Source organism: Pantherophis guttatus, chromosome 13 (genome assembly GCF_059756535.1).
Source record: "Pantherophis guttatus breed Tessera chromosome 13, ASM5975653v1, whole genome shotgun sequence".
Taxonomy (NCBI): domain Eukaryota; kingdom Metazoa; phylum Chordata; class Lepidosauria; order Squamata; family Colubridae; genus Pantherophis; species Pantherophis guttatus.
The window spans coordinates 15,276,589-15,299,819 of NC_142075.1; the positions used below are offsets into that span (position 1 = coordinate 15,276,589).

Genomic DNA, 23,231 nt, shown 5'->3' on the forward strand with positions numbered 1-23,231 from the left:
CCTGCTACTAAAATGAAAGCAGCTTGTCATTTCTTCCAGATTTTACTAACTCCCAGGGAGGTTAAAAATGTCCAGATTAAGGTCTGGGGAGATTCTCAAGTCATGGTTGTCCCAAAGGTGCTTTTTCAAAAGGCAGCTGGACTTTGTTTTTCCTTGAAGAGGTTTCACTTCTCATCCAGGAAGCTTCTTCAGTTCTGAAGAAGGATTTTTACCTAGGTTTTACCCAAGGATTAAGGGTGGACTGCTGATTGCTGAAAGTGGTGGACAGCATTGTCCTTCCTCGAGCCAATGAACCATTGAAGCTGCACATTGCTTTCAGGAACCTCAGAAGCCAAGCATTTTTAATATACAGTGGTACCTTGGTGCTGAAAAAAATGATTTACGACTGTTTTTCAGACTTACAACCATTGTAAGTCTGAAAACCCACCTCTGATAGGACCGCTGTGGAATAAGTTGCTACAAAGCTCAAAGTCTACTGAGCAGTAGTGTTAACTACCTTGATGCAGGGGTCTCCAACCTTAGCAACTTTAAGACTTGTGGACTTCAACTGCCAGAATTCCTCAGCCAGCAAAACTTTGCTGGCTGAGGAATTCTGGGAGTTGAAGTCCACAAGTCTTAAAGTTGCCAAGGTTGGATAGCTGGCTGAGGAATTCTGGGAGTTGAAGTCTACAAGTCTTAAAAGTTGCTAAGTCCCTATGGTCATATGATCAAAATGCCATCACTTGGCAAGTGACTCATATTAGGACGGGTGCAGTGACTTAGGACCATTTTACACACTTACAACCATGGTTGCATGCCCATGGTCAAAATTTGGATGCTTGGCAATTCACTCGTATTTATGACAGGGTCATATGATCCCCTTTTACGACCTTCTGACAAGCAAAGTCAATGGGGGAAGCCAGATTCACTTAAACAACCATGTTAACTCACTTAACAATTGCAGTGTTTCACTTAACAACGGTGGCAAGAAAGGTCGTGAAATGGAGCAAAATTAATTTAACGACTGTCTCCCTTAGCAACAGGAATTTTGGGCTCAGTTGTGGTCATAAATTGAGGATTATTTGTATCTTAACTTCCAAGTCTGGTAACTAGATATGTACAGTACATCTGTAGTTTTCTAAGTGGTTATCTGTTTATTCAGTAATGTTGGTCCAACTTCCCAGGCTTGGTTCCACACAGCTTCTGTGGAATTTTCTATTGGAGTCCCATCCATCCAAGTGCTGATTAGGCCTTTTACAGACTAGCAGAGTTGGAAGGGACCTTGTAGGTCATCTAGTCCAACCCTACCCACCCAAGCAGGAGACCCTACACTATTTCAGACAAATGGCAGTCCAATCTCTTCTTGAAAGCCTCCAGTGATGAAGCTCCCACAACTTCTGAAGGCAACTTCTGTTCCATCAGTTGATTGTTCTCACTGAGAGGAAATTTCTCCTAATTTCCAGGTTGAATCTCTCCTTGATCAGTTTCCATCTATTATCACTTGTCTGGCCTTCAGGTGCTTTGGAAAATAGCTTGACCCACCCTCAGCCCTTCAAATATTGTAACACTGCTATCATGTCTCCCCTGGTCCTTCTCTTCACTAGACTAGCCATGCCCAGTTCCTGGAACCATTCTTCTTAATCCAGTAAACAAGGTCAACTAGATAGATGTGAGGTTATTATTACCGCGATCTTTTGTGATAAATTAAGAACATTGAAAGAACATTTAAGTCAGAATTATCACCAACAATTTGAGCAAGGATTTGACCCTGTTCTCACAGAGTCTGTGACAGGTAGGCCTTGACTTGATGATGATAATGTTCGTCTATCGTTTTCGAAGAGGACCTTGACATCTAACAGGTTGTGGGTTGTCCACGGTGTGTCTACAGGTGGCTGGTAAGGTCAATACGGGCACAGAATGTTCTGCCACATGTCGGGCAGATTTGTGTGGGCATCACTGTTGCAGCATTTGTAGCTCTGGCTTTGCGGAGTGCGTGCTTCTCTTGTGCTACGGTTATCAGTCTGTCTTCAAATGTCTGGCAGCCTTGGTGGATCAGCGTGCGCGTCATGTCGATCGATCTTTTGCCGGCAAATACCACTTTTGAAACCCACCGCCGAGTCCCATGGTTGACTTATGACAACCATGGAGGCCAAGATTTCTGTTGGCTAAGCAAAGTGAATTAAGTGAATTCTGCTCCATTTTGCATCCTTTCTTGCCGTAGTTCTGAAGTGCCTCACCATACTCGTTCACTTAGTAACAGGGTTGTTAGGTAAAATCCAGCTTCCCCGTTGACTTCGCTTGTCAGAAGGTTGCAAAAATTGGATCAAGACCATCACTGCTGGAACACTGCAACCATCATAAATATGAGCCTGTCGCAAAGCGTCTGAATTTCGATCACATAACTGTGGGGATGCTGCAATGGTCATAAGTGTGAAAAACGGTCATAAGTCACTTTTTTTTCCAGCGCTGGGCAAAACAGATTCTGGGCCATCAGAAATTTGAAGTAACATCTCTATCTCCATCCCACCAAAGGCTGTTTTTCCTTAACGATAAGAAACATAAATAAAGGGACGTGGTGGCTCAGGGGCTAAGACGCTGAGCTTGTCAACTGAAAGGTCGGCAGTTCAGCGGTTCAAATCCCTAGTGCCATATAACGGGGTGAGCTCCCGTTACCTGTCCCGGCTTTTGCCAACCTAGCAGTTCGAAAGCACGTAAAAAATGCAAGTAGAAAAATAGGGACCACCTTTGGTGGGAAGGTTGGCGTTCTGTGCGCTTTTGGCGTTGAGTCATGCCGGCCACATGACCACGGAGACGTCTTCAGACAGCGCTGGCTCTTTGTCTTTGAAACGGAGATGAGCACTCCCCCCTAGAGTCAGGAACGAGTAGCACATATGTGCAAGGGGAACCTTTACCTTTTTAAGAAACAAATCCAAAATCCTTTTGCTATCTAACGACCTCAAGTTGTTCTTCAGTTAGTGAAGCTATTTCTTGATTGACTTTCCACGACTGCTAAATGACCAAAGATTAGAAAGAAAATAATCTTTTAGCACCTTGGAAAGTGCAGATAATGTCTTTGGAGCCAGTAGTCTGATTGATGATTCAAGATTCATCCTCCAGCTAGGAGAAATGGAGATCTAGTCCAACCTGTACTGAATCCGGTTTTTCTTGTTATTCTGTTCCCTTTCTGCTCTTTCTTCCTGTTTTGGTACATTTGGTAAGATGGAAACCCGTTTCTTCTGTGGCTCTTACTGGTTTTGTACCAGTTACTCCAGTTTCAGAATGTTGATCTTCAGGGTATGCTTTTGATATGCAAGACAAGGGATCCAGAGGTATCCCGTGATCTTGCTTGCCTACCTTTAGATGAAGTTACTGCAGCTACTTCTGCTGACTGCTAGTTCAGCAGATCAGTGGATCAAATCTCACCGGCTCAAGGTTGACTCAGCCTTCCATCCTTCCGAGGTGGATAAAATGAGGACCCAGATTGTTGGGGGCAATGTGCTATTTAATATACTGTCTTTGGTGTAAGCCGCCCAGAGTCCTCAGAGAGTGGGCGGCATAGAAATATGAATAATAAAATAAATAAGTGTTGGAAAGCAGATAACCGCTGGTTTATTAATCCATGCCAAAGCTGGTTGTATAAACTTTTTGTCAGTCTCCAAGGAAGGAACATGTCATTCTAACCTCTTGGTGTAAAAAAAATATATATGGCCAATTGGTTGAATATGGACGGAGATGGGCTATTTGGAATCCTATTTAGCAATTTGAAAAGACTGAAATTGCCCTGTACTTGCTGAAATCATTCATCCCTTGTTTCTCAGGTCGCGAGAAAATATTATGGCTCAAGAAACTAATCATAGCCAAGTGCCTATGCTATGTTCTACTGGATGTGGATTTTATGGAAACCCTCGTACAAACGGCATGTGTTCGGTCTGCTACAAAGAACACCTTCAACGGCAGAATGGTAGTAATGATAGAATTAGCCCATCAGGTAAGTGTGATACAACAAAGGGCTCTGAATTAATGTTTTGTTTCTTTCCTAGAGGCTGAATTTGGGGGCAAAGTGGAATACAGATCAGACTAATCAACCAACCATTGGACAAAGTGAAATGGTGCCCTTAGAGGTTAGAACAGGGGTTGCAATCTTAAACACTTAAATTTGGACCAGTTTCCCAACAGAAAAGAAAACACCGGGAGCCACAAAACCCTCCCTGTGCCTGACTACCTTGTTTCCCCTAAAATAAGACATCGCCTGATAATAAACCCAACCAGTCCCCGCCATTTCGTCTGGTTTCCTCCACGCGCCCCAAAATAATAAGACCTCCCTGAAAATAAGGCCAAGTGCTTATTTCAGGGTTCAAAAAAATATAAGACCAGGGTCTTATTTTCGGGGAAACACAGTATTTCTTGAGCGGCCACAAAACTAGCATATGTAGTTGAATTAAACATTTTGTTTTCTTCTGAAACGTTTCTTTTCTTGGATTTATCCACAGTTGGCTTACCGGGGGTTGAAAAGCTCAATAAATTGCGTGCTGGCAGGTGTTGCACATTGGCGGTTTTGATTCATATTTTGAGTGACAGAGCCGCAGCAGCGGGGGTGAAAGAGCCACATGTGGCTCCAGAGCCGCAGGTTGCTGACTCCTGGGTTAGAAGAAGGGGAAAATGAGATAAAGGCTTTCCAATTTATGCTCAGCCTTCCCTTGATGGAAAAGTTCAACCAAATTGATTAGGGGGCTAGAATAATTGGTTTCCGCTTATATGCCTTATTCTGGGTGATTTTCAGTTTCCATGAAAATTCAGCACTGGTCACATCAGCTGTGGAATTCTGGAGGTGATGTTTTTGCATCAGGATGTTGCCCAGATGTTTTTTTTTTCATCAGGATGTTACCCAGATGTCTTTGTATTGGGACATTGCTCTCTATATGAGGGTAAGAAATGATGCAGAATGATATCACAAGAGTTATTGTAGATAAATGTCTGGATAACAATGGATAAAAGAGAATTAATTGTTTCCCCCTCCGTTGTGACGTTAGAATTAAGTTTGGCGAGATTCAATTCTGTTAAAGAGATGCCTTTTTTTTTTTTTAATCCTTGTACCTCCATGAAAACCAGTATCTTGTAGTGGTTAACGTGTTGGCATTGGAGCAGAAGATCCAGATTCAAATCCATCCTCAGCAGGGGTGAAATCTATTTACCTTCCCAACCGGTTCGGAAGTGCACGCGCCGTGCGCACTTGCTTCACTCGCACACACGGGTCATGTGCGTGCACAGACCCTCTGCGCATGCGCAAACCCTTCTGCGCATGTGCAGAGGGTAAAAAACTGGTTACTTCCTGGTTAAAACCAGGAAGTAACGACAACCGGGTGGGTGGAGCCTCGCGCCGCCATCGCTACCGGTTCTGTGAACCACCGACTGCCATCACTACTGGTTCGGTCAAACTGGTCTCAACCGGGAGCATTTCACCCCTGATCCTCGGCCATGGGACATTTTGCTCAATGACCTCGATGACCTTTTCATGGAAACCGAAGAGCACCCCCCCCTTCCCAAGGGAGGCATATAGGTAGAAACCAATTGGTCTGCAGGTGTGCTGTGGGGAACGGGAGAAAGGGAAGGTTGTGTTCCACATTGAGTTCTTGAAGAACTTGTTAAATCCAATAAACGAAATGGTTGACTTCTGGAACTGTTTGGATGGCCACTAGCCTGGATGGTTTTGAAAGGGAGTAGAGATATTAATGGAAGAAAGTGATATTAAATGATTTTTGTTGGCCAGTGTCCTACGGACAACATCCTTGGAAAATCGTTCCAGGGAAGCAATTTGGAGTCATCCCATTCTTCTATTCTGCCTCCAAACTTCCCAAATGCATCTGGTGGGTTTCTCCTGTGCTACAAAATATTAGAGCTTTGGATTGGTCCAGTTAAGGTTCTAAGAGGTCCAGAACTTCTTAGGTTCTTAGATATCTCTTCTACTAGTCGTCATTACCCTGTGAGCAGGGTTGAAGCACCTGATTCAGCTTCTGCTGAGTTAGCTTCTGTAAATGAAGGGAAGGCACCATCTCACCAATGGTGGGTTCCTCCCGGTTCCGCCGAGCTGGTAGCAGTGACGATATGATGTCACCGAACTGGTTCTCTCCCCCCCCCCGCCGCCCCCCCTGCATTATTCTTACCTTTTATTTGGCCCCATCCCCAATCTATTGCTGCCTCCTGAGTCCCAGCTGATCGGCTAGAAGGAAAAAAGCTGTTTAAACTCTTGCCGCGGGGCTTCAAAGGGCCGCCCTACAGCTGATCAGTGGTAAAAGGCAGTGTGGTGGTAGACCGGTGCCTCCAAAAACAAATGAGTAGACCGGTGCCTGCAAAAATAAATGGGTAGACCAGTGCCTCCAAAAACAAATGAGTAGACCGGTACAGCTCTGCAAGCAGTTCAAAGCCTGGTAGACCAGTACCTCTGCTAAGTCCTAAAGAATTGTCACATGACCATCAAGCCATGCCCACCAAGTAAGCCACGCCCACAGAACCGGTAGTAAAAAAAGTTTAGAACCCACCCCTGCATCTCACCCATCGATAGCTACCTAATATCCTAGGCCTGGTTGGGGTTTTCACTTCACTTTATGTAGAAAATGGAACCGATGAACAACCTGCTTCCTGCTTTTATCAGAAGCCACGGAAAGCAGGAAGAAGAGAATATGCAACCGTGATTAATTGTGTGGGTCCTCCAGCCTTAACATTTAGGATATGATTCAGCATTAAATGCAGCCTTCTGTACAAATCATATTACCACGGCCTTTTCAGTATAATTGAAGCCTGATTTCACTGGCTTGTTTACGTTAACCCAACTCTGATCAATGTGCCTTTGTCAGCAGAAGCTTGCACAACTTAGCTGGAAAAAGGGAGGCATAAATAACTTGAGGAAAGGAAGAACCGGTGATAACTCCGTTGACAGCTGCAGTGGAGTCAACACAGAATTGCAGATGTTCTCATTACAGGGGTAGTTGACTTGCCAAGTTCTGGGTTGTTGCTTAAGTTAACCACAGCACAGGAGTCTAGCATGGCAGAGCAACTAATGTATTTCAGCGATTTGCTTTTCGTCAAGACAACTTGCGGGCTGAAGGAGGGTGGCTGATCTTCCCATCCTCCGAGTTAGGAACTTTCTCTCCTCCCCAAAGCAAAAACAACAACAACCACAAAATCTTACACCTTCTACAGTAGTAGCCAAAATTGTGGAAACCTTTTGGGGAAAGTGTATTTTTGAGGTTTGATGGCTAATAACACAACTTTTTTTTTTTTGGGGAGTTTCAAAATAATCCTATTCCACTGCTGGAATGGCCTGGGAATAGCCCAGACCTTCACCCAATTGAAAATCTTTGAAGCCAACTAAAGAAAATTGTTAGTCAAAAGCGACCCAGCAGTAAAACCCAGTTAATAGAAGCAATCATTCAATCTTGGCTTCACATGATAACAGCTGCAGAACTAAAAGACTTGGTTCACTCCATGGGAAGACATTGTAAGGCCATAATTCATGCTAAAGGTTACCCAACTAAGTATTAACTGACATGGTGATCATTTTTGTATATCTCCTTTTTTTCTATGGTGATCATTTTTGTATATCTCGTTTTTTCTACGTGTTTCCCCTTTTCTTTAAACCGTAACTGCTATTCTAATAGCAGCAAATCTTTCATAAAAGTTATTGCATTACATTCTTGATTAAATTATCTTTCCATTGATATATAATTTTATGGTACTACTCCCCCAAAAAGTGGTGTTATTAGCTAGTTTTAGAAAATACACTTTTCCCAAAAGGTTTCCACAATTTTGGCCACTACTGTAGCTACCTCTTTGAAATGCAGGGTTGGCCTGCTGCTAATCAGAATAGATTTGTCTTGCAAAAAAATATTGGCCATCTTAATTTGATGACTTTGGAACGGGTAACATTGCCCAATCTACTACAGTTTGCAAGCCACTCCACCAACTCCAAGAAGAGAGGTAACGTTGACAGTGAGCAAAATCTTGACATAATGAAAGGCTGTTTTGACATGATTGTCTCTTCCTCTAGCAACTTCAGTTAATAGCCTAACTGAATCTTTACCAGTTCAATGCACTGACGGCAGCATTCAGGACGTTCCTTCAACTCTAGATTCTACACCTTTACCAGCTACACAGCTAAGGTAATATTACTAAAAATTTGTTGAATGTTTTTTGTGGGTGGTCCGATCTGCAAACTACGTGGTCCAGGATGATCTTCCTATTTATTAATTGGTCCCGATAGACTCTTGCTTGTCTATTTAGTTTTAGATTGTCTGCTATCCAGAATTGCTTGTTGAGATGGATGGCTATAGAAATCAGATAGCAATAGCAATAGCGCTTAGACTTATATACTGCTTCATAGTGCTTTACATAGCAGTAGCACTTAGACTTACATACCGCTTCACAGTGCTTTTACAGCCCTCTCTAAGGGGTTTACAGAGTCAGCATATTGCCCCCAACAATTTGGGTCCTCGTTTTACCCACCTTGGAAGGATGGAAGGCTGAGTCAACCTTGAGTCTGGTGAGATTCGAACTGCCAAATTGCAGGCAGCCGGCAGTCAGCAGAAGTAGCCTGCAGTACTGCACTCTAACCACTGTGCCACCGTGGCTGATGATATAAATATTATTAACATAGGAGTATTATTAAAGCAGGTTCTTACTCTACCTGCCCATAATGTTTAATAAGGACTAAGCAATTGGGCAGTATGATGCTTTGAACTTTAGCTGGGATGATTTGCTTTGCAAAGTCAGTTTGGTGTAAGAATTAAGGTGCTGGATAGAAACTTGGGAGACCATGATTTTTAGGCCTCCCTTAAGGCATGAAAGCCAGCTGGGTAACTTTAGACCAGCCAACCTAACCCAACTCACAGGGAGGTTATAGAGAAATGAGGACAAGTATTATTATGTACCACCTCCTTGATCTGTAGAAAATAAAAGGCGGGATATAAATCTAATGATTTAAAAAAATATGCACAGCCTCTCTCTGGGGAAGCAGCCAGATCTGTTTCTTCTTTATTAAATAAATGTAGCAAATTTATTTAAACCATCCAACTCGCAGTAGCAAATTTATTTAAACCATCCAACTCGCAGCAACTCTGGGCATCTTCACCCAAGCATTTTGCTGATTCCCGGGAAGGATTAGGTGAAGTTTTGCACCTAAAAAAAACCTTTGTGGTTGATACCTTAGCTTTCTTTATATCCTTTTCATATGCACTGTAGCAAGTGCATATTAAAAGGAAGGACAGAAGGCTGACTCAACCTTGAGCTTGTCAAGATCGAACTCCAGGCTGTGGGCAGAGTTTGCCTGCAATACTGCATTCTAACGTTTTTGCCCTCCCCGGGCTCCGGAGGCTTTCCTTGAGCTTCTGGGAGGGCGAAAACAGCCTCCCCAGGCTCCAGAGGCCCTCTGGAGGCAGGAAACAGACCCGTTTCCGGCCTCCAGAACTTCCCGAACTTCCGGTAGGCACATTTTTCGCCCTCCCCGAGTCTCCGCATGCGCCCTGCACTTACCTGCATCCAAAACAGGCCGTGTGGGGACTCCGGGGAGGGGTGGGGTGGGATGGGCAGGTCCAGCCAGGAGTGGGATTTGGGGGTTCTCCGAACTGCACAGAATCTTAGCTAGAGGTTCTCCCGAACCGCTGCGAACCCCCAGCAGCTCCACCTCTGCCCCCTGCATACACTTTCAATAAACCATTGAAATTATAGATCTTAGTAGGTTTCTCTGGGTGTTTTCCTAAATGGGACAACATGCCACAGCCAACTCGCTACAGCTAACTCGCCATGGCCAACTCGCCACAGGACAATTTAACAATTCTTATTTAATTTTAAAATAAATAAAAAAATATTTTAATTTTCAACATTCTCTCCCTCCTTTGGCATCCTTCCCTTAATGATTCTATTCCACTCTTTCTTTGATATTTGTGTAATTGTTGTTCCGCAGTGAGTTGTACTGCGATGCGTTTGGCTGTGGTGAGTTGTCCCACACCAAGTTGGCCACGTAGGAAAGGGGTCTGTGACAATTCACAGTGGCCAACTCCCCGTGGCCAATTTACCGAGTTGGCCGTTGTGACTTGTCACAGACCCTTTTCCTACGTAGCGGAAAATGGCCGCAGTTTCTAAAGCAAACTTTTCTTCTCTCCCAGCCCCGTATCCAGCCCATCGTCCCTTTTAGCAGAATCTGTGGCAACATGTGAAGTGGAAAGTTCAGACATCATGGATAAACCTCAAGGAGAAGACGTACAAGGTTAGCACGAAGGGAGCCTTGGAATGCCTTCTCTTTTCTTTCTTTCTTTTTTTTGGGGGGGATGCGTTTCTTCCTCGTTCAATCGCACACTTTGCCCCAGAGGCAAGAAAGAAAAGGAAAAGTTTGTTCACTTGCTTTATGACCGGCGATCGGAACATTCTCCTTGTTCAAAAGCCGCCACCAGCAGAACTGAATGAAGCTGCAGGGACTGCAGATTGACTCAGAGTCGTGGTAAGGAATGTCCTTCTGGAATTGCCATAATAGTGCTCTGTACCAGGGGGTTCCCAGTTCCTGGGCCACGGGCCACGACCGGGTTGTGGCCTATTCAGAATTGGACCGCGTGAGTGGTTGGCCGGAGTTCTCGCAGTTCAACTTGTGTAAACAGCAGATTTGGCAGCAGGGTGGATTTGATTTAAATCGAGTCGATTTAAATCATGATTTAAATCACTAGTAAAAAGGCTTGATTTAAATCAACTCGATGTAAATCATAATTTTTAAAGAGCAACTGTCATCTCTGCTGCTCCTTTGACCCGCTGTTGACTCACCGATAGTCCCAGTGTTGCAGAATATACAGCCTCATGCTACATAACTAAGCTCCATTTCATGCTGAATCAACTAAATTATTTATGTATCTTAAATAGAAAACTATCTTACGATAGAGTTTTACCCCAAAAGTTTTTTTATTAAAATAAATTCAAGAAAAATAAAAAAAATCTGATTTAAATCAAAAAAATCTGATTTTTTTTATTTTTTTTTTAAAAAAAATCATTGATTTTTATCCACCCTGCTTGGCAGGCACTCACTCGCATGCGTGCTGGCCCACCACTCACACAAGGGCTGCATGCACACATGTACATGTGAGCCGGCCCGCTGCTCATGCAGCTCAATTCCCCTCTCCCCCCCCAGCCCCACCCCAAGCCAGGTTGCCAAGCCACAACGATGTGGGATTGCTGCTCTGTACTAAAGAGCATTTGAGCATCCTTCTGATTTTAAATCCCAGAAGGTAATATTATTGGATCTGGGTTGTTTTTAGTGTGGTTCCGCCCCCCCCCCCCCCCCCGAGTAATTCTCTGTTGGTAGAATGTGACACTGGTTATCTATGGAGTTATAGTAACAAAAAGTAAATGGCAGCATTTAAACCCATTTGGTCTAGTGATTAAGGGATCAGTCTAGAATAGTGTTTCTCAACCTTGGAAGCTTGAAGATGGGTGGACTTCAACTCCCAGAATCCCCCAGCCAGCAGCGCTGGGGGATTCTGGGATTGAAGTCTACCCATCTTCAAGCTACCAAGGTTGAGAAACACTAGAAAGTGTGGAAACTGTGAGTTCTAGTCTCGCCTTAGACATGAAAGCCAGCTGGGTTGCTTTGGGCCAGTTATTCTCTCTCAGTCCAACTAATCTCACAGAGATTGTGTTATTGTGGGGGAAATAGGAGGAGGAAGGTGTGTGGGATATGTTCTCTGCCTTGAGTTACCGTATTTTTCGAAGTATAAGTCGCACCTTAGTTTTTGAGGAGGAAAATAAGGAAATAGCTGATTGGTGGGTGGATTGGCCTCCCGGAATGCCCCCAATCAGCTGTTCCCAGAGGTGAATTTTAGCAACAGGTTCCTTGGTTGTGAGTTCTGTGCCTTGCTTTTTTTTTTCTGCCTCTGAAACTTCTGAAACTTTGTTTCAGAAAAAAACCGTTTTTTTCTGCCTCTGAAAGCCTCCAAAACAGCTTCAGAAAAAAAGCCTCTGAAGGTCTGTTTGGAGGCTTTTTTCCTGAAGCTCTATTTGGGGGCTTGTTTTCTGAAGCTTCCTTTCTGATGCTTTTTTCAGCATCTGAAACTTCCATTTGAGAAGCTGGGCAGGGCTACATTCGGAGTATAAGGCGCACCCAGATTTTCACCCTCTTTTTTTGGAGGGGGGGGGAAAGGTGCATCTTATACTCTGAAAAATACAGTATTTCTGGAAGGAAGGAAGGAAGGAAGGAAGGAAGGAAGGAAGGAAGGAAGGAAGGAAGGAAGGAAGGAAGGAAGGAAAGGAAGGAAAGAGAAAGAAAGAAAAAGAAAGAAAGAATGAATGAATGAATTTTTTTTGGGATGAACAGGCTTTGTGACCAAAAGCAGCATATGTTGAGATTTTGCCAAAGTTAATAGTTGGACAACTACTTCTTGCCAGGGGTTGATGGCTTAGAGTCAGTGGGGCTCCAGCTGTCAGTCTTCTGGTGGCTTTAGAAGTATGATGACCACATATATCTTTCATTATAAAGGAGAGTCCTTTATTTCAGAAAGCTAGAGTCCTTTAGATTGATTTACTCTTCAAAAGCTCACTTTTATCCTTTATTTTCGTCATTTAACTTTTGGAATCCAAATGCTGTCACTTAATGCATGCACAATCTTTTTATGCAGAAATCTCTTTCAATACTTGCTTCTTATTATAGCTTTTTATGCTTTTAAAGTATTTTTTTAATTGGAACGTGTGCTTCTCTAATGTTTTTCTTGGTTTCGTTCTTGGGATTTTCCTTTGTAAAAGCCAAGTTATAAATATAAATGACAGACAGACAGACACTGCAGTTCCCCACTTCTGACAATGTAATCTGACTATGTGGTAGCAACTCTTAGAGTCTCATCTGAATTTGGGGGGGCTCTAGCTATACATTTCTTCTATAGTGGGATGAGCAGGATGTGGCGAGATGTGAAATAGAGGTAAACCGATTGATACAGAATTTTGTTTTCAGTTCCAATAGTTGTAATTCATGGAAACTGATTTAGGAAAACAGCATATTTTTATGAAGAAGGAAAGCTTGGAGCTCTCTGCCTTCCCATTGGGTGGGATAGTCAGTAAGACGATTTGGTAATGTCAAAGGGAAATGATCCATTTTCATCTCAAATGAAGCCATGTTTTCTTGAGCCAACAAGAAAAGGGGGAAGGGAAATGTCCAAATTAGAGGCTTCCCAACATCTGTAGGGAACAGCTGATACAGGAAGGATGATATACATAAAACAGGCAGAGAGACATCTTTGACTCTTCCAGTTTTTTTCTTGACCACTTGTGGATTCTTATGAAAGGATGTGCGTATCCATTTAGGCAGCAAACAGTGTAGGTAAGCATCCCAATGAAGTGACGGAGAGCATGTGAAATATTTGCTACCTGCAACCACTTTGGAGAACATCTTGTTAGTTTAAAACGTTGATCAACAGGATCAGATGTGAACAATTCTTGGATAGGACACAGCCAGAAAACTTTAGGATTGAAAGATAGATTGGACAGTTGATCAACATGGTAGAAGAAGACAGTGCCCAACCACATGGACATGGTTATGTGCTTTGAGGTCCATTGGGGTTGGGTGGCTAATAAATTCAAATAAATAATTACTAGGAGTCAACCTTGACTCCAAGGTATCCTTATCTTGTATACCTTGTTTGTTAACAGTTTCAGTCTAGTTTTGATGTGTTGAGTATGCAGGTGTCAGGGTTCCAAGTAACACCCCCAACGAAAGAAGACTCTGAGGCTTGAAGTTCCTCAAAGTTCCAATTTATTAGAGATGACATATTGGTACATCTGGGAAAACCCGAATCTGAAAGTTTCCAAATTTTCCCCACCCAAAGGAAAGCCCAAGTTCCTGCCCAGCACCCACATGTCCATCACATGGTCCAATCAAAGCACCGTCCCAACTGGAGATGCCTTCCAGCCACACCCCTCCAGGTGCAGGGCAAGATGTCCTTGACTCTCTGAGAAAGGAATGTTATTTTGACTATATATCACCCATGCTCCATACAATTCCCCCCCCTCCCAATTTCCCACAGTAGTAAATGTGGCAGGCCTGAAGGCCCAATGCAAAAGATGACAGCAGGTTTGTTATCTTATGCAGTTTTATCTTCCAAGAGGACTCCAGATCTTAAAAGCACCTGTCCTGTCAGGCATTCTGCTACAGTCCTCGATTTATAGCACTTCATTTAGTGACCATTCAAACTTTCAACAGCACTGACAAAAGTGACTTATGGCCGTTTTATTTTAATACTTTACAACTGTTGCCGCATCTCCATGGATCAGAATATGGACAGTTGGCAACTGACTTGTACATATGACGGTTGCAGTATCCCGGGGTCATGTGATCCCCTTGGGTGAGCCTTCCGACAAGCAAAGTTAATGGGGGGGGAGCCAGATTCACTTAACAACGATGGCAAGAAAGTCATAAAATGGGGGAAAAGTTTGCTTAACAACGGTCTCGCTTAACAATGGAAAATTCAGGATTCTGTTGTGGTCGCAAGTCGAGGACCATCTGTACTTCCCTTTTAAGCATTCTTTCAATTGAATTTTGTCTGTGTTAGAGGAATACTGAATTTCCCAATGTTTGGCAAAGCAAGGGAAATTAATCCAGTAGAGTTAAGGAAGCGATGGGCGGGGCGTTATGGAAAAATAGGACTACATGGAGGGTAACACCTTCAGATGAACTTTTCTTCTTCTTTTGTTATAAATGCTGTTATTATCTTCCTTCTAACCACAGCAGGGCTAAAATTGCATCCCATTGCTAAACAGTCCATCCTTACTACCAATTTACCTACCCTGTTATCTGATGTCTCTCTAGAACTAATTAACTTTATGTTTCACAGACCTTGAATCCAATTATGTTGGGGCTGGGGATGTTAACAATAAACAAATTGTTTTTAAAACTGTGCATGTAGCATGTTTTTTTAAAAAAAAAAAATCTAAAGAAAACAAAACACAAACACATAACCTAAAATACATATCCCGTTGAATAAATAGAACCAACATCAGTGGAGCTTGCCGAGACAATTTCAATAGACAGTACCGGAGACGAATTTTCGATGGATAACTCAGATTTACCTGACATTACCAGGGGCTCAGAAACAGAATGTGATTATGACGTGAACCTAGACAATAATGTAGATGGCCCTGATTTCCTGGAGGAGAGCTCAAGAGCCAAAACGAAGAGCTGTGATTCAGATTTAACACTAACCACAGTAGGTAAGTGGGTTTCCTTGTTAAGTTTGCAGGCTGTAACCATGCTTCCCAAAACAGTGTACTGGGTTGCACTGATTTGTCACAAAAATGGTTGAAGTGTGTCTGGAAATGTCCTTCCAGGGCCCCATTTTTGTGTCCTCCTCCTCCTCCCCAGATGTTCACATCGATAACAAAATCCAGCAGCAAAGCCTTTAATTTTGGAGTGGTGCATTTTGTTGAGCTCTTTCAGTAAAGCAAAGGCTAAAATAAGCCTCCATTAGTGGCTTATCTCTATGTATCTTGCTTTAGATGGTGCCTGAAGTTCCCCCCCTCTCGTGGGAAAGTGGCCACCCAAAATGTTAGCTTTTCCCCCCTCAAACGAGGTCACTAGGTTATTCCTCCTCTGAATTCTTGAGAACAGGATTGTTGTTTAAATGTGGCTTTTCAATTTTAACAGATGAGAGCTTCCATGAGCAGAGTTGGCCTTCAAGAAGCATTCTGGAGGACATGTTCCAAAAAAGTAGATAGATTCAGGCCAAGACTAAATGTAATTTAGTTTAAACTTAATTAAAACTTTATACAATTACTGTTACTGGTAGTATAGATAGCGACATTTGACTGACCTTGGCTAATCTCCCAAAAACACTTATGCAGGGTTGAACGTGGCTAGTATTTCGGTGAGAGACCCATCATAGAATCACTAAGCTGGAGACATGAGTAGGTTAAACAAAAGGTAAAGGAGTCCCTGCGGATTTTATTCCACTAGTTGTCGCCGACTATAAGGGAGCAGTGCTTATTTCCGTTTCCGCCACTGAGCCAGCGCTGTCTGAAGACATTTCCACAGTCATGTGGCCGGACATGATGTCATAGAGCATGACGTCACGGAATGCTGTTACCTTCCCATCAAAGTGATACCTATTTACTTACATTTGCATGCTTTTGAGCTGCTAGCTTGGCAGGAACTGAGGCAAGGACGGGAACTCACCCCAATGCGTGGCGCTCGGGTCTCGAACCTGGCCTTTCGGCTTTCTAGCCGGCAAAGTCCAGCATCTTAAAAACTGAGCCAACGTGCTTGCTCAGCATGGCTAGGAAGTCGATACTGATTCCAGTCACGCTCCTTCTGTACCATTGCCAAAATAACAAAATAGATGATCCACCCTGCCACCCAGGAGTTGGGCTCAGCTCAAAGGAAACGTTATCTTTGCTTTGATTACTCCCTACGTCGTTAAAAACAACATCATTTTGGAAGGGGATTTACAAACCCAGAGAGCCTCAGTTGCACACTCATATTTTAAAGCTGCTAAAGAATTTGTTTGCCTAATTGTGATTAAAATTTCTATTCTGTTCCATCTGGGGGTTGGATAGAGTAGTTGTGCTCCAGATTTCACAGGTTTGGGAAGTTCTGGTTGATACATTTGATAAAATGGAGCTCAGGAGTGTCTCTCCCAGTGAGGATGGAGAACATGGAATCTCCTCTTGCATCAAGCATTTGTTTGCTAAGTGTTCTGGAGCCAATTGGAGAAAATCAGAAAGGGTAAAATTGATCTAAATGGTGCCCATTCTTATCAAGTGATATCAGACCTAGACGTAAAATATTTTGTCGTCTTTTTTTCCCCTTTCTTTCCTACCTCTTGTGCCAAATTGATCCTCTGCTTGCAAATGTCTCTTCCTCTTCCTACTTTCTGCCGCCATTTTAGTCTTGCATGCACTTCATACAGGCAGTCCTCGACTTAACAACACTTCGCTTAGTGAACCACGTCACTTGTAACTTATGTGACCGATGACCATTTTTCATACTTTCACAGCCACTGCAGCATCCCCACGGTCAACGTGATTTACCTTTGGATGCTTGACTCGCCGACTCACATTTGTGACGGTCGCAGTGTCCCAGGGGTGTGGGTGTGTGTCACGCAATCCCCTTTTGTGACCTCCTGACAAGCAAAGTCCATGGGGGAAAACCAGATTCCCTCACCCAACCGTGTGACTCATTTAACACACTGCAGTGATTCCCTTCACAAATGTGGCAAGAAAAGTCGTAAAACGGAGCAAAATTCCCTTCACAAAATTTCTCACTTCGCCACGTGCATTTTGGGCTCAGTTGTGTTCATAAGTCGAGGACTACCTGTAGTTTTACTAATGCTGTTCTGAACTATGTGGTGCCAATAAATGTATGCCAATTTCCCCCCCACACCTTTTCCGCACCGTTGCTTGTGTATTTCCCATGTCATAATTCTCCTCTAATCTTCTTTTTTTTTTTCATGTTTCTACTTGCAGCCTTTCAACTTCATGCGGTTTTCGTAAAGAACAAAAGGGTTTACAGGCAAAATTAACAATAAGCGTGACCTTAAATGAACGCTTAAATTTCCACACAGCCTTACATTGTCAAGTAAAATGTTTGCTGTCAGTTGCATTGTTGTATGACTGATGAGCGTGTGAGAGAAACCCATTGTCTCCTCTTGTCATAATTCAAGACCTACTTTGGGCCATTAATTTTATGAACACATAAGGAGCAGTGGTGTCATCGCTCGGCATCCAGGGAATGGAATGGTTACGTTATCCTATGTGATAACATAACCAAGTATTAGCCTGCCATTAGGAGATTTAGCAATAGCACTTAGACTTATATACCGCTTTACAGTGCTTTTTACCGCCCTCTCTGAGCCGTTTACAGAGTCAGCATATTTTCCCCCAACAGTTTAGGTCCTCATTTTACCCACCTCGGAAGGATGGAAGGCTGAGTCAACCTTGAGCCTGGTGAGATTCAAACTGCCAAATTGCAAGTAGCCGGCAGTCAACAGAAGTAGCCTGCAGTACTGCACTCTTAACCACTGCGCCACCGTGGCTCGTTTAATCTTGTTTTTGTGGAGAGCTGTCTTCCATTCCACCTATCACAGCGTTTCAAAGGTCTCCAGTTTGGTCAGCCAACAGGAGACCAAGGCAGATACTCATGAAACCATGGAAGGAATAACCAAGAAAGACTTTGAAAGATTATCTAATCCACAATCCAATCCACATTGGACTGTCAGATCCAGGATTCCAAGATGGAATCTTGCAACCATAGCAGATCCTTTAGGCCAGAGGTGTCAAACTCGCGGCCCGCAGCCCGGATGCGTCACGTTGCTGGCCCCTCCCCCGCCCGGTTTAGCGAAGGGGAAAGTCCCGATATGTCACGTGATGCTGCCGTGATGACGCGAGTTTGACACCCCTGCTTTAGGCCGTGGCACTTCCACCATATTGCTAAATCTCGGGTAGAGGTCAATCATCTCACCCCTTTTAATTCAGGTTGCTAGTGATTGAATCGGGAGCCAGTGCGCATGCACACGCTGGAAACCAGAAGAGCAGCCGCCTGGCACGCGTGATCCCGTTTCGGCACTCGGTGCTGAAAAGGTTCGCCAACACTGAACTATTGTATTGAGATGGTCAACGGGATATTATTTTGTGACTATTCTATCGAAACTAGTCAATAGGATTTTCTGCATGCATTAGTTCCTCTGGAACATTTTGTTGTTTTGGTACTTTAATATCTCTCTCCTCCTTGGCATAGAATGATTTATGGTCTGGATTGCATTGATCCATCATGTGTAAACCTGGTCATTTTTGTGTCTGTGTTGCTTACTAGTCATTGGTATAAGTAGCTGTCGGATACAGGGTTTCCAATTAAGCAGTCAACGAGTTGCCAGTTTAGCTTTTCAGTTAGTTCTTAGCTCTTTTGCATACCATGTCGGCTTGTCTGGAATTGTTGGTTTGTGTATGACTGTGTGAATCCATGTTGGAGCAGCTCTTTCTTGGAATCCTTTCCTGTAGCAATGGGAGCAGTCAGAGGAAATATGACGGTCACCTTGTGAAGCCATGATGAGATTGGGTTGAGTTGGATTGGGTTGGACTTTTCTTATCCTTCAAAAGTGACGGCAGGGTTCATTCTGAGAACAAGATGTCAAGAACTCCTAAGGGGTGAAACGAGTGTCTTAAACATCTGCAAGAAAGGGAGAAGGGGATAAAAATTTAAGAAGCAATTGCAAGGGACTCTGAAGCCCCCAGAGAGCATTTTTGGGAATCCAAAATTAGACCTTCTAATTTGTTCTAAAAATTTCAGTGGTTGGTTCACCTCCAAAAAAGAGTTATCTTTTACTTTGAGCAAACTACCTTGAGTATCTCATACATAGCAAGGTAGACTGTAAACTGATGAGGATAATGATATTTATATTTTCTGGCAATGTCACGGATATATCCCCTTGTATGCAAAATACAGGTTCTTTCATTTAGCCCCAGTGCTTTTGGAGATGGCTTTTATCCCAAAAATACTGGGCGCGATGTTCAGAAACCCTTGTGGTGAGAAGGAAAGGAAAACGTTTTTTATGAGGATGGCTTTGCAACCATTGACAACAACCAGTGCTGAAAATACCTAGAGTTTTCTTCACTTGTGGTTTACACACAGCTTGCTATTGGTTTGGATTTGGGTTCCTTTTTTGGATTTGGGTACCAAAAACAAGGATATATCTTGATGGGCTGCTTAATCTGAAAAGTTGAGTGAAGAAGACTTAGTATTGAGGCATTCTTCTGCAGGAATTTTCACTAAAGAATCATAAAAGTTGCTGTTTCAAGTCTTCATACTCAATGTTACCTTTATTTTACATGTCCTGGGACCAACGGGGTCCCAGGGGTATATTCTGAAGGTCTCTGGGGTATATTCTGAAGAAACTGGGCAGCCCCCATTCACAAAATAAATAAATAAAATGATTTTCTTGCACATTACAGAGGATTAGATTAGATGATCGTTGGGATTCTTTCCAGCTCTAAACAGGATGTTGAATTGTTCATAGAGGAAAAAAATGGAGTGAGATGGTTACGATTGAATGGCAGAGGATCCAAGGTTAATTTCTTGGAGTTAAGACCCCCAAGGCTTTGGATTTGAACTGTGCTGAGTTGGCTTCCCATGTCCTGGCTGTATCCTGATCTTTATCCATCTTTTCTCTTCAGCTTCGGCATCAGATAGTGCAGAACCTTCCTCGGAAGAACAAGGCAAATCATTTGACAAACCCAAACAGAAAAAAACTCGATGTTTTATGTGCAGAAAGAAGGTTGGTCTCACTGGTAAGTTCCCTTGGATCCAGTCATTTGGAGGTTTGAATTGAACAGTGAGTCTAAAACTGGGGTGATAATTCACAGAGTAGAATAGAATAGATGATTGATCTATTGATCTATCTATGATCCATGATTTATCACTTATAGCTTTTTATGTTCAATGAGAGCTGATGCACCGAAGAAATATTCCTTGTGTGTCCAATCACACTTAGCCAATAAAGAATTGAATTCTATTCTATTCTATTCTATTCTATTCTATTCTATTCTATTCTATTCTATTCTATTCTATTCTATTCTATTCTATTCCATTCCATTCTATTCCATTCCATTCCATTCCATTCCATTCCATTCCATTCCATCCTATCCTATCCTATCTTACCCTACCCCTACCCCAATATGTTAATAATATTTATATCATGAGCCACGGTGGCACAGTGGTTAGAGTGCAGTACTGCAGGCTACTTCTGCTGACTGCTGACTGCCGGCAGTTCGAATCTCACCAGGTTCATGGTTGACTCAGCCTTCGATCCTTCCGAGGTCGGTAAAATGAGGACCTAAATTGTTGGAGGCAAGAGGCTGACTCTGTAAACCGCTTAGAGAGAGGGCTGGAAAGCAGTGTGAAGTGGTATATAAGTCTACGGGCTATTGCTATTTCATCTTTTGTTCTTTCCTTCCAGGGTTTGAATGCAGGTGTGGGAACGTTTACTGTGCTGTACACCGTTACTCAGATGTCCACAGTTGCTCTTACAATTACAAAGCTGACGCAGCTGAAAAGATCAGAAAAGAGAATCCTGTAGTTGTTGGGGAAAAGATTCAGAAGATTTGAACTGCTCCTGTAGCTGGAATATTAAAATGTTTGACCATCTGCAGATGAAAAATTGACTTGAGCTTTTTCCTTCCTTTTCACAAGCCCCCCTCCACACACACACACACACACATAAGTCTTTCATTTTTCTTGGCCCGCCCCTTGTAGACTTCAAGAGGACAAGTCTCACCCATCATGCATGTCATGCAGAAACATATAATTTCCCCCTCTCCTTTTAGCACAAAACCAACCTTTTTTTTTTCCTTTTTATGGTCCTTTGTTTTTTAGTTCCTACAGATGAAGACATAAACTCTACACAACTGTATCCACTAGGAAGGTGGGCCTTTTGGAAACTGATGGATACCATGGCTAAAAAAAAGTATTATCATCTTTTTTTTTTTCAAATAAATATTGAGTGCAGAGGGCTTTTTCAAAGTTACGTTGGAGGGCATCCGTGCTTTTCCCACTTCTCATATTAAACGTGCATGCATTAACCCAAGACACTTCATTTTCATTTTGTATATAGCATTCCTTTTTCTTTCTTTCTTTCTTTCTTTCTTTCTTTCTTTCTTTCTTTCTTTCTTTCTTTCTTTCTCTTTCTTTCTCTCTCTCTCCCTCTCTCTCTCTCTCTCTCTCGCTCTCTCGCTCTCTCGCTCTCTCTCTCTCTCTCTCTCTCTCTCTCTGTGTCTCTGCAGCACAATTTCCCTCCTCTTTATTTTTTTCCCCCCCTTCTTTGGTAATGCCTTGTATGGCACAACTAGCAATCAATAACTGAATGTATTTAATCATTAAGGCTGCTTGGTTTCCCCTCTCCCCCTTAACAAAAAATTTATACACATGTTATCATAATAGCTTGTTTGCACCCGCTATCTATTTATGTATGCATCGTTCGTTTTCTGAGTGTGTCAGAGAGTGCTGAGGTTTTAAAAGCGTGTGTGTGACTTGCTCTTCGAGGTTCTTTCCTAGGGTTTTTTTTTTCTTTCTTTCTTTCTTTCCCCTTCTCCCCCTTTTTTTAATTATTTTATTATTTTATTTTTCTTCGTTTTCTCCAAGCGTGCATGTTGAGAGTTTGCCTGCTCGCAGATCTTCTCGGGAATTGTGCTAATGGGGTTCTTTTACGTGCACCAATACAAAGAATGAAGAACTTTTTAAGTGTATTGTATTTATGTTCACTCACGTCTTTAACTTTGATTAAAATAAAATTTTTAAAAATTTGGGACGGAGGAGAGGCAGTTGGTGCCTTTTTGGGGGGAGTTTTGTAAGAAATTTTAAGAGGCGCGCACATCCATTTGGGCCCGGAAAAAAAGGATGCGATAAGGAGAAATTCGATGCAGGTCATCGCACTATAGAAAATAATGAATTTGATTTGATTAACAATATCGGTATTGATTGAACCTGCCGTGAGGAATATTTAAATATTGGACTGAGACAGGTGAGTCTGGGTTCAGATGACAGAAAGACACCGATTAACCTGCAACAGTTTTCAGCCTTTTAAAAAAATGAGTTGACTTCGTTTTGTCGAGAGAAGAGAAGAAAAAGGGGAATTTAGAATGGATATGATAACTTGCCCTCCCCTTGGAAACCAATAGCCTCTTGCCATATTAAAAATTTATACAGGTAGTCTTTGACTTACAACCATTCGTTTAGTGACCAAAGTTACAGTGGCACTGAAAAAAGTGACTTATGATCGTTTTTCACATTTAACGACCATTGTAAATATCCCCGTGGTCACGTGATCAAAATTCAGACCCTTGGCAACTGGCTCGTATTTCTGATGCAATATTTATTTATTTATTTATTAGATTTTTATACCGCCCACTCTCCCGAAGGACTCGGGGCGGTGAACAGCCAAAATTAAAAAACATACAATATAAACATTAAAATACGTTTAAAACAGAATTAAATCCAAAATGGCTCCCCAATTTAAAACGCCTTACCCATGACCCTATAAATAAGACAAATTTAAAATTTCCACATTTAAAAAGGGGGAAGATTTAGGCCAGGCCAGCTTGATAAAATAGAAAAGTCTTAAGCTTTTGGTGAGCTTCCGACCAGCAAAGGTAATGAGGAAGCCGGATTCCCTTAACAACCGTGTTGCTAACTTAACAACTGCAGGTGATTCACTGAACAACTGTAGCAAGAAAAGATGGTAAAGTGGGAC

At 42.6% G+C, this 23,231-nt stretch overlaps 1 protein-coding gene across 8 annotated transcripts in view; it reads left to right on the plus strand.

Annotated features, from left to right (window-relative positions):
• ZFAND6 (zinc finger AN1-type containing 6) overlaps positions 1 to 21,143 on the plus strand; it is a 63,748-nt gene extending 42,605 nt beyond the window's left edge. For 4 of the 8 annotated variants that reach the window (XM_034421399.3, XM_034421402.3, XM_034421400.3 and 1 more), the window contains exons 2-7: positions 3,798 to 3,967; positions 8,024 to 8,135; positions 10,137 to 10,237; positions 14,986 to 15,207; positions 20,161 to 20,274; positions 20,943 to 21,143. In XM_034421399.3, the coding sequence (XP_034277290.1) occupies positions 3,814 to 3,967; positions 8,024 to 8,135; positions 10,137 to 10,237; positions 14,986 to 15,207; positions 20,161 to 20,274; positions 20,943 to 21,091 (852 nt within the window). In that variant the 5' untranslated portion in view covers positions 3,798 to 3,813 and the 3' untranslated portion in view covers positions 21,092 to 21,143. The remainder of the gene's footprint in view (positions 1 to 3,797; positions 3,968 to 8,023; positions 8,136 to 10,136; positions 10,238 to 14,985; positions 15,208 to 20,160; positions 20,275 to 20,942) is intronic. The other 4 variants (XM_087877767.1, XM_087877768.1, XM_087877769.1 and 1 more) reach the window with 1 other exon arrangement.
• The last annotated feature ends 2,088 nt before the right edge of the window (positions 21,144 to 23,231 follow it).